The 14,522-nt window shown below is 39.5% G+C and overlaps 1 protein-coding gene across 1 annotated transcript in view; it reads right to left on the minus strand.

The window, feature by feature from the left end:
* LOC120515508 (venom phosphodiesterase 2-like) overlaps positions 1 to 14,125 on the minus strand; it is a 162,993-nt gene extending 148,868 nt beyond the window's left edge. Inside the window, exons 1-3 of the mRNA XM_039736569.1 lie at positions 13,680 to 14,125; positions 12,852 to 13,033; positions 9,898 to 10,023 (exon numbers count right to left, since the gene is read on the minus strand). Coding sequence (XP_039592503.1) covers positions 9,898 to 10,023; positions 12,852 to 13,033; positions 13,680 to 14,125 — 754 coding nt within the window. The remainder of the gene's footprint in view (positions 1 to 9,897; positions 10,024 to 12,851; positions 13,034 to 13,679) is intronic.
* Between the last annotated feature and the right edge of the window lie 397 nt (positions 14,126 to 14,522).

Genomic DNA, 14,522 nt, shown 5'->3' on the forward strand with positions numbered 1-14,522 from the left:
ATATGCTACATTTGGTTTTTGAAGTCAAACTAATGTCCAGTTGTATAATCTCTAAAATGTGGCAAATGTAGTGAAAGCGCATATGTTATATATTTGAAAGGTAGGTTGGTGAGTGTAATGCAGTCTACCAGTTCAAGTGCAGGCCCAGTTCATATTTGACTTCTGGACCAGCACACGACTAAGCAATAACAAAGTCCGATCAGTCATATAAGATACTCTGAAAACTGTACAGCAAAGGGGGTTTCATAGGAGTTCAGAAAAAATGAATGGATTAATGTAAATCAGACAAAACTGGCTTCATACAGGAAAAAAAAAATAATTAAAGGAGAGACAGATTCTTGAAATTAAAGCTTTTGTCATATATGAAAATGTAATCAATTTTACTAATCTGTTACTTTTTAGTTTGTTTTTAACCAGCTAATAATGAAAATATAAATCTTAACAGCTGGTTTTTTCTGACAAACCAGAGTTTAAAAACATATTGTTACAAAACCAGATTTAAATACTTTGTTTATATTAAAATGTCCTAAATGACCTTGGAACTCACTAATTCAACAGTACAGATATAATAATGTTTCATTTTTTATTTTTAGTCAGAGAATACACTTGTAATGTGCACATGGTAAAATAAATTAGGTGACCTGTTGATATCAACCTTTATAAACCCTAGGCTGAAATCCCCTCAAGGTTAATGAAGGGAGTGTGGTTACTGGGGGTTTGAACAGGATTTTTGTTTTTGCTGTGATATCCAAAGGTATTGAGTATCGTGAAATTTTACTGGCATCGGCATCAGATACTAATTGTACTCTGTGAATGATTTGGGCACATAAGGCCCTAAACCTGTTATTCTGAACACACACACGGGGGGGAGATGTAAGTTGCTGTCAGTGGTCTTGTTGTCTGTCAGCTCTGCTGTGTGTCTGCCCATCCCATACCTGCCTTGGTGTTTCTACAAGCTTATTCTGTACATACGTGTTCTGTGAGGACTGACTGAAGTCATTTATGTTAGGTAGAATGCCTAGAGGGGGCTGGGTGGTCTCATGGCCTGGAACCCCTGCAGATTTTATTTTTTTCTTCAGCCGACTGGAGTTTTTTTTGTTTTTTCTGTCCTCCCTGGCCATCAGACTTTACCTTTATTCTATGTTAATTAGTGTTCCCTAATTTTAATTATTTATTTTGTCTTTTTTCTCTTTCTTCATCATGTAAAGCACTTTGAGCTACATTGTTTGTATGAAAATGTGCTATAGAAATAAATGTTATTGTTGTTCTGTGTGCCTTGATGATGCTCTATTCTGGTGTTGTGTGCATCGTTATTATAGGGCATAGCAATCAATTAATATAATATTTAATACATTTTTATGTTTTGCCTACAACTTTCCCTGTGGTATTTCAAACGTTTAATGTGTTTATTTTATAGTTATATTTGTTTGCTGTTCTTTGGCTTCTGAGTGAAAGGTCTGTTCCACTGATGTTAATTCATCTGCTGAAGGGCAGGATGTCTGCCGATAGTGGCACTGATTTCTTGTTATTAACCATGTCTTTAGTGTAGCATTGCTCACATCCATTTAATTTCAACCTTTTGAATGTGCTTTAATAAAGTAGTTTTTGTTTTGATTATTTCAACTAGTATATTTTGTATACATTATATTCCTGTTTTACACGGCCAATAGCCACTCCTGCCGCCAAACAGGCTCCCAGAAGTCAGTAGTAGTTGAAATGACAACAGAACTTCTGCCTGTATGAACAGTGACTGGACAGTCTGAGCAAATCCCCATGGCACATCACACACAGCCCTATTACAAAATATTTCATGAACAGAAATGTGACAGCCATCTGTTTGATGATGTAAACAAAAAAATAAATACTTTCCAACTTTCAATATAGTTCATCCAATCCATTAATGCACGTGAAGTTTAACGCTATACATGCTTACATTTTCCATCTTATTATAAAAGTAAAAGTAATTATTTTGTAACTATTACAATCAGTAGGTGAGCAGATTTAAAAAGCAACATTTTCTATCATTGCAAGATCATTTCCTGTACTTCTGTACTTTTCATAATTTCTTAAATTTTAAATATGTAAATAACTGAGGTATACTTTATATTACATACAAAGTATGATATTTGATTGGGGCAACAATTCAGTTTTATGATTCATTTGGTCCAAAGCCTCAATGTCAAACTCCACTCATGGTTGGCTCACATTAATTTTGGCCACATCTGCTACTCCACTAAAGGAGATACGTAAATTGGTGAAAATTGCGTATAGCAAAATCTCGCTACCTCCCTCAGCCGCCTCTGAAAGGCTGATTAGTATTAGAGGACTTTTTTTTTAATGCAGGAAGAGTAAGGCTACATTCCCAACATTTTGAGAGTTCGCTACTCCTAAAAAAATAAACAAAAACCTCTTTAGCTTTAGATAAAGATAGGAGGAGACAAGTTGTAGAAAGAGAGGAACAGGGAAGGTTGGGGTGAAATTGAGAAAAAAGGAAAAGAGGGTAGAAGGAAATAGTTAGAGGATAGTTAAAAAAAGGAAGAAAAAAGGAGGAGAGAGTGATATGCAGGAGGAAAGGACAAACTGCTTTGTTTCCACAGTTATATTAGGAATGTATACTATTGTTAGTGTTTTTAGGTTATAATAAAATGTTTGTTTGGCAAAAACAAAGCTGCCTTGTTTATTTTTATTGTGTAAGAACTTGTTTGACTATATAAAAAAGGAAAGATCCGATATTTACTTGTACACAAGATACTTAAGTACACATTTATTAGATGTTTAAAACTTCTACATGAAGACTTTTCTCATGGACATCTTTTACTTGACTGATTTTTTAGAAAGGTATCTCAACATTACTATTATTTATAAAAGATAAACATTATAACTACTTAACATTTCTAACATTTGTATATTACTACAAAAATGATTGTTTTCCAAAAAAGTATCAGAAGAATAAAAATTCTGATTTAATAAACACATTCAAAGTAAAACAGCTCATTTTAAAAGCAATTATTTTCTTTTCATATTGTATTAAATGATCATTAGATTCTGATCTAAAGTTTTTTTTCTCCAGCTACATTTCCAGTCATATCATGACCCAATGTTATGGATAGGTTTTCATACAACTGTTAACCAGAAGAATAAGGGTCTCTGCAGTATTACTTTTAATATGGATTTGTTATTTAAACCAAGGTAAATTGATAAAAAAAATCTTTGTAAAATTGTATGGATATTTTTTTTAACTATTTTCTATGTACTAAATGTATTCATCTTTTACTTTGATTCCTTCATTGTGTTTATAGACATAGAGGTTGTTTAACCTTTGTCTGCTTAAAATTACTTTTTAATATATGCATCAACAAACTAATAAGACTTGTACTGAAATCAATACAATACAATGCACCAATTAAATTAAATAGTTGTGAGTAATCCAATATATACATCATCAGACAATAGGTGGTTTACTGAAAACAATACATCTGCCACTAAACTGAACAAGCTACGTGCAAACCAGTATTGTGCCAGCACACCAACAGAACTGTACTGAAATCAATATGTGCATCAATAAAGCAAATGAAGCTAATATGTTGTAATGGATGGCCGGGTTCCATGCCCGACCCTTTTGCTCATGTTCCGGGGAAGCCACCAGAGACTCCGCAGTACATTTTCCTGGGACGCTTGGAACCCTCAACTGAGCGGGTGAACGGGCAGGAGTTTCCTGCCTGCTTCCACTCCCGCAAAGGTCGAGCCAAAGGGAGTCGAGTGTGCTACAACTGCGGCAACTGTGGCCACATCTGGCGGTGTTGTCCTGTGAGGACGTCCAAGTGGCAGCGATGTCGGGGCAACACCCCCAGACCATTTGCTTATATTTCCACAGGGCAGATCTATAGTGCTGAGGACACCAACTCCTCATTATGGAGAAGACCAGCCCTCGCGGGACAGGCCGCTAAGTCCCACGAGACTCATCTGGAAGAGAGGTGGTGTAATGGACAGCCGGGTCCCATGCCCGGTCGGGACGACCCTGCTGTATATGGTCTGGGGGAGCAGCCATGGACTTCTCAGTACCTCCCCCGGGACGCTTGGTGGCAGCCTCCCTGTTTGATGATGCCTCAGTTTCCCACAGGGTTTCATGGGAAATGGAGTTCTCCCCAACCCTGTGGTGACTCAGGATGGCCGCCAGGGAACGAGACAGAGATAATTAAGCCCAGCTGGTTTAATCATCAGGCCCACACGGGAGTGCAATTGGGAACAGGTGAACAAGCAACAGGAGCGCTCCCGGGAGGGCCATAAAGGAGCCAGCAACCACCACTCTGGGCCAGAATCGGGAGGAAGAGGACGAGGTTGCCTGAGAGGAGGAGGAGTGGTGGTGCCAGCGGAAGGATTGCTGTGTGTAAAGTAAGGTGCTTTGGGACTGTGTTATACCTGTGGGGTTCACGGGGAAGACGTGCCCCACAGGGGAAGAGTGTTTGAACTGTTTAAGTGTTTGGGACTGTGTTGGGCCTGTGGGACACGGGGAAGACGTGCGCCCACGGGTGAAGAGAAAAATAAAAGATTTTTTTTTTTTTTTTTATTAATTTTATTACAATCCATACAAAGCAATCAAGATTTTACAAAAAGAAAAATTGAGTTAAGAACAGATCGATCCCCACCCTGAGAGAGAGAGCAAGCCAAATAACGTTAAATTTAAGGCTTGTAAACATACCTAATTTAAAAAAAAAATTCTCTGTGCTTTATGAACTTATTTCAAAATATTACTGATTAGATCCTGCCATGTTTTGAAAAAGGTCTGCACAGATCCTTTAACTGAGTATTTGATTTTTTCCAATTTCAAATAATATAACACATCGGTTTCCCACTGACTTAAAAGTGGAGAGTTTGGGTTCTTTCAGTTTATCAGAATGAGTCTGCGTGTACAACAGTGTAGTGAATGCAATCACAATTTGTTTGTCTTTCTCAACTTTAAACCCCTCTGGAAGAACCCCAAACACAGCTGTTAATGGGTTAGGAGGGATTGTGAGTCCAAGGCTGTCTGACAGGTAATTAAAATTTTTGTCCAGAATAATGTTAATTTGGTGCAGGCCCAGAACATGTGACCTAGTGAGGCTGGGACTTGGTTGCAACGTTCGCAGGTTGGATCATGTCCTGGAAACATTTTGGAGAGTTTTAGTCAAGACGGATCTTTGAAAGGGAGGGATTGTAAAAGGATTTTATATATTGTAGAGATGGAGTCTAACTCCTTGAAATTGAGCAATAATTTTTCCAGCATGGATGAGGGTGCAAGATGAGGAAAATCTGGAAGGTTCTGTTTAACAAAGTTCCTGATTTGAAGATAGTGAAAGAAATGTGTAGCTGGAATGTTAAATTTGGAATGTAATTGTTCATAGGATGCAAAGACGTTGTCTATATAAAGATCTCTAAGCAAGTTAATTCCAAATTTTTTCCAGATATTAAAAACTGCATATGTTTGTGAAGGTTGAAAGAGGTGGTTCTCTTGCAGAGGTGCCACAGATAGAAGCTTCTCCGTCTTAAAATGCTTTCTACATTGGTTCCAGATTCTAAGTGAGTGGAGCACAATTGGGTTATTAGTGTATTGCCGATAACGTGTGTTTATTGGAGCAGAGCAAGGAATACAAAGAAGTACTGCAGGATTTTACTTCTATTGCGGTCCAAGCCTGTGTATGTTCTTCTGTTTGTGTCCAGGTTCTTATCGCCTGTATATTTGCTGCCCAGTAATAAAACTGGAAGTTAGGTAGAGCCATGCCACCTTCTGCCTTTTGTCTTTGTAGGGTCGCTCTTTTGATGCGTGGATGTTTTGAATTCCAAATAAATGAGGTTATTGTTGAATCTAATTGCTTAAAGAATGATTTATTAATGTATATTGGGATGTTTTGAAATAAAAAGGAGCTTAGGAAGAATATTCATCTTAACAGTGTTAATTCTTCCAGCTAGTGTGAGATGAAGGGTTGACCATCTATGCAAGTCTTGTTTAATTTTTTCCATGCAGACGAAATTTTGTTGATAAAGAGCTTTATGTTTACTTGTGATGTTTACCCGAGGTATTTAAACTGTTCTGCAATGATAAAAGGTAGGGTGTCTAATCTAATATTATATGCTTGAGAATTCACTGGAAAGAGTACACTTTTATTCAGATTAATTCTGAGACCAGAGATCTTTTGAAATTCTGTGAGTGCTGCTAAGACTGCAGGCACAGAATTTTCTGGGTCCGATATATACAGTACCATGTCATCTGCATATAATGAGATTTTCTGTTCCAGTCCTTCTCTGCTAATCCCCTTTATCTGATCAGTATTTCGACAATGTATTGCCAGTGGTTCAATGGCAATGCAAACAGCAGTGGTGACAAGGGCATCCTTGTCTAGTGCCACGTTCTAGTTTAAAGTAGTCTGAGCAAATGTTATTGATGCAAACTGAAGCTTCTGGGTTAGTATACAGTAATTTAATCCATGCACAAATGTTGGGCCAAACCCAAACTTCTCCAATGTAGTAAAAGGTATTTCCATTCAATCATGTCGAATGCTTTTTCTGCATCCAATGATAATAATATTTCTGGGGTGTTTGATTTAGTTGGTGAGTATATTACATTAAACAGGCGTCAAGATTTGAAGATAAGTGTCGGCCCCTAATAAATCCAGTTTGGTCTTGTGATATTACGAGGGAGCACTTTCTCCATCCTTCTAGCTATGATTTTAGAGAGTATTTTAACGTCGTTATTCAGAAGTGAAATTGGTCTGTATGATGCACATTGTAATAAGTCCTTATTTTGTTTTGGAAAGACAGTGATTAGTGCTTGGCGAAAGGTTTGTGGAAGAGATTGGTTATCTCTGGCTTCTGTAAATGTTGCTAATAGGAGGGAGCTAGCTGAGCGGAGAATTTCTTGTAAAACTCTGCAGGGTAGCCATCAGGGCCTGCTGCTTTTCCACCTTGGAGTGACTTTATAGCATCTAGTAATTCTGATAACAGAGGTTTATCAAGTTCCTCCACACTAAAGCGTCTATTTGTGGTATCTGTAATGTATCCAGAAATGCATTAGATTGTGTATTGTCTTCTTTAAACTCAGTAGTATATAGGGATTTATAGTAGTCTCTGAAAGTGTGCATTATATTTCTGTGTTCGATGATTTTATCTCCATTCGTGTTAGTAATTACGAGATTGCATTGCACTTCTTGCTTGTGAATTTGTTGAGCTAAAAGCTTATTAGCTTTCTCTCCATGTTCATAGTAATGATGTCTGGATTTGTAAATTAGTTGTTCAGTTTCTTTAGTTGTCAAGAGGTTTAATTCTGAATGTAGAGCCTGCCTCCTCTATGTAGAGTCTCACTTGGTAGTCTGGCATGTTCTTCATCTATTTTAGTAATTTCGCTTTTTATCTCTGCTACTTTCTTGGCTTCGGATTTATTTCTGTGGGAAAGATATGAGATAATCTGTCCTCTTAAGAAGGCCTTAAGAGTTTCCCAGAGTATTCCTGCAGAGATCTCGGGGATGTATTTGTCTCTAGAAAGAATTTGATTTGTTTGGATATAAATTCAGTACAATTCTCGTCAGCTAATAGAAGCGGTTGAGAGCCATCTGCGGGATGAGTGTATGGGGCTTAGTAATTTTAGCTCCAAGATCATAGGTGCATGGTCAGAAATAACAATAGCATCGTATTTGCAAGATTTAATCTTAGGCAAGAAGTTATTGTCTATAAAGAAGTAATCAATCCTTGAGTAGCAATGATGTACTGGTGAGTAGAAAGAATATGTTCTTGAATTTGGGTTTAAAAACCTCCAGGGATCTGATAAGTTGTGATCAGTTATAAACTTTGTAATTATCTTTGCAGTGTTAGATTGTTCCCCTGTGGAGGAAGTCCTATCTAAAAGGGGATTTAAACCACAATTAAAGTCCCCAGCCATTATAACTTTATGAGTGTTCAGATTGGGAATGGATGCAAATAAATTTTGTATAAATTCCTTATCATCAACATTAGGTGCATAAACATTTATCAAAATCATTTTACAGTTAGATAAGTCTCCCATGACCATTACATATCTCCCTTCAGGATCCAATACTACATCTGATGCTACAAATGGTACTGTTCTATGTATGAGAATTCCCACCCTCTAGTTTTCTTTGTAAAACTAGAATGGAACATTTGGCCAGTCCAGTCTTTTGCAGCGGAACTGATCCTTGCTTAGTAAGTGGGTTTCCTGTAAAAATACTATTTTAGCATTTAGACCTGTTAGGTGAGAGAGTACTTTCTTTCTCTTTAATTCGTGATTCAGGCCTTTAACATTCCAGCTTACGAGTTAACTGTCCCATCATGGAGACACTGATTCTGAGTTTTTGATGTCATTTTATAGTCTTAACTGGAAGTGAGACATTTTGGTCTTAATTTCCTATTTCCCCAGAGTTGTTGCCATGCAGCTTATTATTACGTTGGTAGTTATAATTATAAAGATTGAGGATAGATTAGGTATAGATCAAGCCTGCTCTCTTTCTCCCCCCTTAACCCCCACCCTCCCTCTTTGCCTCCCCAAGTGAGGCTAAAACCCACTTCACATAGTCCCAGTCCTCTGACATACCCAGAGACAGAGCACGTCCAAAGCAAAACAAGCCCCATGCAGTGGCGCTTTAGGGTTAAAAGATAGAGATATCTGTTACCAATATAGTCTTTAAAAGAGAAAAAAAAAAAAAGAATTTTGCACTTAAAATATATATATAGTCTTCAGCAATTTTAGTGCATTAAGATAATACACCCAGATAATAAACCCGGGGATGGTGTTAAAAATGTGTCCAGAATAAGCATAACATGTCTTAATGCAGTAATAGCAATAACAATAAACCAAGGGTATGATATTGAACAGTCTCGTTTAGGGTAAAGATAAAATAATTAGAAAAAAAGAAAAAAAAAAATGATTTCTATTCAATTTACACGTGCCTCAGTGTGAATCTGTGCCGGGTCGGGTGCTTTATATAGCACCTTATTCACAATGTATTGGTAAAATGTGAGTCAGTAAACTGAGTAAACCAATGCTTTAACCAGTGTCATAAATACGAGTCCAAGACATTATAAAGGTTTGGGGCAGCCACCCGTATATTGTTTTTCCCAGCTGCAAAAGGGATTTATGGATCAAATACACAATGTGCATATCACGGAGTCCAAAACAGAACTGGCTATAGTAGCCCAAGATAGAGGCTTTAAAGGTCTGGAGAGGAACTGATGTCAGCAAAGGGGCTGGAACCAGAAGTGACATCATCAAAGGGGCCGGCTTCAGAAGTGACGTCTTCTGAAGCTCTGGAACCTTGCAGGATTTCCCGGGAAAGGTCTGTAGGGAACTGAGAAAGACAGTCAGCGCCACACCCTGGTCGGATGTTTTATTACAATTACTCAGGCCCTTTAGCTGCCTCCTACTCGCACGTGTGTGACACCAGATAACCCAATGCAGCACAACCCATTCTCCAGTGTATTAGATGCAGAATAAGCAATATATGCTCCTTTAAACCAAGCAAGTTGTACTGAAACTAATGTATGCCCCACCAAAACTGATCATGTGTTACTAAAACCAATATATGAGCCAGGCAAAAACAATATATGCTTAAATAAATAAATGGATTTGTGTGTAAATCAAGGTATAAACCAGCTAATCCATAGAGGGGCACAACACGTTAACTAATAGAGTTGCTATAAAATGAATACATGTGTAATATACAGTATATACAACACATCTGCTGTTAAACCAGTCTTTGTGATTGATGATTCAAAATATGCACCAGCATTTCACTATAGCTGCACTCAAATCAAATAATTATTTCCTAAACAGCACCTTATAATAGATTGGGTTTATGTTGCACTTTTCAAGTATACTTCCTAAGCATTTAAAAGTAACAAAATTTTTATTACCTTGACAGATATTTTTATAATTTGTACAGCAGTCCCCCTTTTCAAGGCAGTCGTCTGAACAATGGCATTTGCTATTTTTTAGTCTTTTTTCTCCACAACGAATCCGAGTACACTCCCATAGTTCAGCTGAAAAATTTTGAAAAGGGAAATATTAAAATATAAGTAATAAAATAGCAAACAAGACCTCAAATTATAAAGCTGAATTATTGACTTGAATATCACCTATAATTATTAATAGATAAGAGTATTGTAAATGTGTATTTTGGAGAATTTGTTTTAATTGAAATACAAACTAGCACAGTGATTTTATTTTTATTTTTAATTAAATCATTTAAGCAGTGACATAATTCAAATATGAAAGGATGATCTAAAACTGTATCTCATATGGAAGAGAGAGCAAAGCTGCTCTCCATCTGACACCTGGAAACAGATCCATTGCATGAGAGTTCGCCATCTGTGTCCCCCAAAAAGGCCAAACGTGAGGAAATCTAAAATACCTCCAAGTTCAGAAAAGAAGTCCAACAAAACAACAAAAAATGTAAATAACAGCCAGCAGTGTAATTGTGCATGCAAAAACCTGTGAACATTAAACAGAGTGCATAATCATTGAACAGTAAAGTAAATGTACATCTAGTAAAGCATTAACTTGTTAAGGCAAATATATTTAGGAACAGCATCTCATAGTCATTAAAACTCAGGGGCAGACACAAACCTTGGGCTTTGTTCAGCATGGGGCATGTCATAGATTATCTTTCTTGGGCAAACGGACTGCTGAAGTCATGCAGGAGTAAAACATGATTACCATTATATGTGCAAGCCAATCTCAATGAAGAACAAGTTTCTTCCCTTCTGTTGTAATTTATAAGTTGATAAACTACTTCCCATAAGTGAGCAAGGATCTGACAGGGGCCTACCCATGGGCTATTCAGCTTTGGACAACACCCTCTTCAATGCCGAGGGCGGTATACCCAGACCTGTTCTCCCTTTCAAAAGTGCCTTCCTTGGGCTTGGATGTCATAGTTACGCCATTGTCGCTCCCCTGAAGCCTTCAACTGGTCCCTGGCAAAGGCATGGGCTTTCTCCAGTCTATCTTGCAAACAGGGGCTATATTCTGGACCTGGGTAAGGAAAGAGTGAATCCAGTGGAAAGCCCTAAGCATCGTTTGGGAGAATCCCTGATCTCCCATCCTAGCATCAAGAGTGCAGGTATACATCCAGTAGACTCTTGGACAGCAGAACGGTATGCCATGAGGATAAGTGGTAATTGGTCAACCCAGCCCCTCTGACCCTGGTATGTGAAAAGTGCAAGTTGGATACCCAGAGTCTGACTAAACCGTTCCACTAATCCAGTGAAAGACAACCTTTTTCGAGTTGCGGCGCACTAAGTCCAAAAATTTTCTTTCGCGGCACACCTGAGGGACTGCCCATAAATAAAGTTGTGACGACACAATCTATGGACAATCGCCAATAAAAACAGTTCATTTTACAAGTTTGAAAGACATTTTATTAATAAAGGAATCAAAGGATAAATCTTAAATTTAATTAATGTGAATGTTGAGATTGTTTTTCAGCACATATGAGATTTATGCGAGGATCAATTTTTGAAAGGCAGACGCGCATTTCCTTGTCAATCATTTGAAGTCTCTCGCATTTCTTAGACTTCATTTCTGTAAGTGCTCCGTTATCTGTTTTTCCAACATAAAATATATTTTTTTAAACATTATCTTTTTAATCAACCAAAAGTTCAAAAACACTAGCAATTTTAAATATTTTACAAAAGTTTTCACAGCACCCCTAGAAAATTCCACGGTGCATCGGTGCGCCGCTGCCTGACAATGCACTAATCCATTGCTTTGTGGGTGTAAAGGGGTAGTCCGAGTCTTCTGGTTCCCCAGCTGCTGACACATCTGCTGGAACACCCGGCACTCAAAGTTGCGCCCCTGATCAGAATGAAGTTCATTTGGGATGCCAAAACGGATAAAGAAACCTTCAATAAATGCCTGGGCAACAGTCACAGCCTCCTGATCAGGAAGGGAGTAAGTTTCTGGCCATTTTGTAAAGTATTCCGTTGCTATAAGAACATACCGGTTTCTCTATGATACTGCCATAGGGGCACATGGGACTGTCCGGAAGGGCCTTTCTGGGCTATGCATACATCACACCTCCTGCAGTGATCGTCCACATCCCTTGGCAGTGACCCCAGTAGTATTTCAGTTGTATCCGGCATAAAGTTTTTCCTATGCCAAAATGCCCAGTTCCTTGGGCCCCATGGTGATCTTTGAGAACTTGCTTCCTGAGGGCTTTTGGAACCACCAGTTGCCACTGCAATTCACCTGTGGCAGGTACACACCAGGACCACATTAGAATTCCATCCTATAGAGCAAAGACTGTCCCACTGTGCCCACAAGGCCTTCACTACCAGGGATTCTCTGGCCACCTCTGCCCAATTGGGATTACACTGAGTCTCTAACCACTGGGTGATCAATTGTAGGGCTGGATCTTCTGTCAGCCCTCCCAATTTCTAACCATGTCTATCAAATTTAAGGCTCGACATCCCGGACCTGTCTGACCTGCTCTTTCAGAGTCCTGAGTTTCCTGACGATCACAATGACCACAACCCTCAGCTGCACACGACCTCCAGGACAGAGCATCTTCATTTCTGCGACGCTGTCCAGCTCAATGTTCCAGACAGAAATTGTATGCTTGAAGCTGCTCGATCCATCGGGCAACCTGTCCCTTGGGTTCTCGGAATGTCAGCAGCCATTGTAGAGCAGCATGATCCGTGCGGATGACAAATGGAAGCCCACATAGTAGATGTTTAAAATGTTGAACTGCAGAAACTACAGCCAGCAGTTCCCAGTGAGTCACACAGTAGTTTCTTTCTGCCAATGCCCAACTATAATAGGCCCCCATCAGGTTGTGTCTGGAAAAGTACTGCCCCTAAGCCCACATTACTTGCATCAGTGTCCAAGAGGAAGGGCAACTTCAGGTCAGGAGGAACTAAAACAGAAGCCTTGCTGATGGCTTGTTTAAGGCCACTAAATGCCTCCTTACATTCCTCTGTCCAGTGATAAGGCACATCTGCGTGCAAAAGATTATGTAGAAGTGCTGCAATTGTGGCGAATCCTGGGATAAACCTGCGGTAATAAGAGGCCAAGCCTAGGAATTCTTTAACTTGATGTTGTTCACTCGGTTCTGGCCACTACTTCACAGCTTTTATTTTTCCCTCCTCAGTGGCTATACCTTCGTGGCTGATCTCATGACCCAAAAATACAATTTTCTTTTGCATCAGGTGGCATTTCTGTGGGTGAAGCTTTAGTCTTGCATTTCTTATCCTCTGTAGAACATCTTCTAGGACTTTAAGTGCATCATTAAAAGTATTCCCATGCACCAAGAGATCGTCCAAGTACACCAAACACTGTGTAGGTAGAATCCCAGCAAGAACTCATTCCATCAAGCATTCAAAAGTCGCAGGGGCATTGCATAGTCCAAAGGGCATGACCCGGAACTGCCACAAACCTTGCCCTGTGGAGAAAGCAGTTTTAAGTCATGCCTGTGGGGTTAGAGCCACCTGCTAATACCCACTGCAAAAGTCCAATGAGGTGAACCAAGCACACCCAGCAACCAGTTCAAGAGATTCATCAATCCGGGGTAAAGGACAGGAGTCCTTAAGTGTGACACTATTTAGCCGTTGGTAGTCAACACAGAACCTCCAGCTGCTGTCTTTTTTTTTGACCATTACTACTGGGGAGGCCCAAGGTCTTTCAGAAAGTTCAATAATACGTGCTTTCTTCATCTCTTCTAGGATCTGATTTGCTGCCTCCTGCCCGCCCAAGGGGATTCTGCCATATACGGGGGCTATCATCACCAGTCAGAATATCATGCTGGACTAGATGGGTTAGTCCGACATCAACCAAACTGGTAGCAAAACAATCTTCATACTTTATTAAGAGTGCATTTGGGAGCTGGCCTTGTACAAAATCAAGCCCCTCCATATTGGTCTCCCGCATTGCTTGAATAATTTTCGACACTTGAGGTAGACCAGTTTCTTTGCAGCATGATGAAGGGCTGTCTGCCTGAACGGAACAATTTTGAGGTTCTGGTGCCTGCCCCATCAAGAGGCTGGAATGAGATTGTACAGCAGAAAGGGCATCCAAGTGTGGTGATTTTATGGTAGTAGATTGGTTTTGTGGTGCGATAGGCTGGACCAAGCTTGATACAGGAGCCATGGCTGAACTCTCCAAAGTTCTAGAGGAAGAGGTTAAGGGTAGGATAGAACCCCCAGCCAGATGCAGAGTTTCTGTCTGTAAATTGATACTGGCACCAAGGTTCCACAAAAAGTCCAGCCCCAGAATACATGGATCTTCCACTGCAGCTACCCAGACTTCATGCTCTCCTGTTCAACCAGCCAATTCCATCCTCACTTTCAACCTTCCAATCATTGGCGTTTCCTCCCCAGTGACTGTACTCAAGTGTGCTGTAGTGGACTCAAGGTTGGAGTCCTGTGGGCGTGTGGCAGGGTGTACAAGTGTAACTGTAGAACCAGTATCCACCAATGCATAGCAGGACTTCTTTTCAACATGGATGGCAACATAGCAGCTTGCCCCTGTTCCCATCTGCTACACC

Source organism: Polypterus senegalus, chromosome 15, assembly GCF_016835505.1.
Source record: "Polypterus senegalus isolate Bchr_013 chromosome 15, ASM1683550v1, whole genome shotgun sequence".
Lineage (NCBI taxonomy): Eukaryota > Metazoa > Chordata > Cladistia > Polypteriformes > Polypteridae > Polypterus > Polypterus senegalus.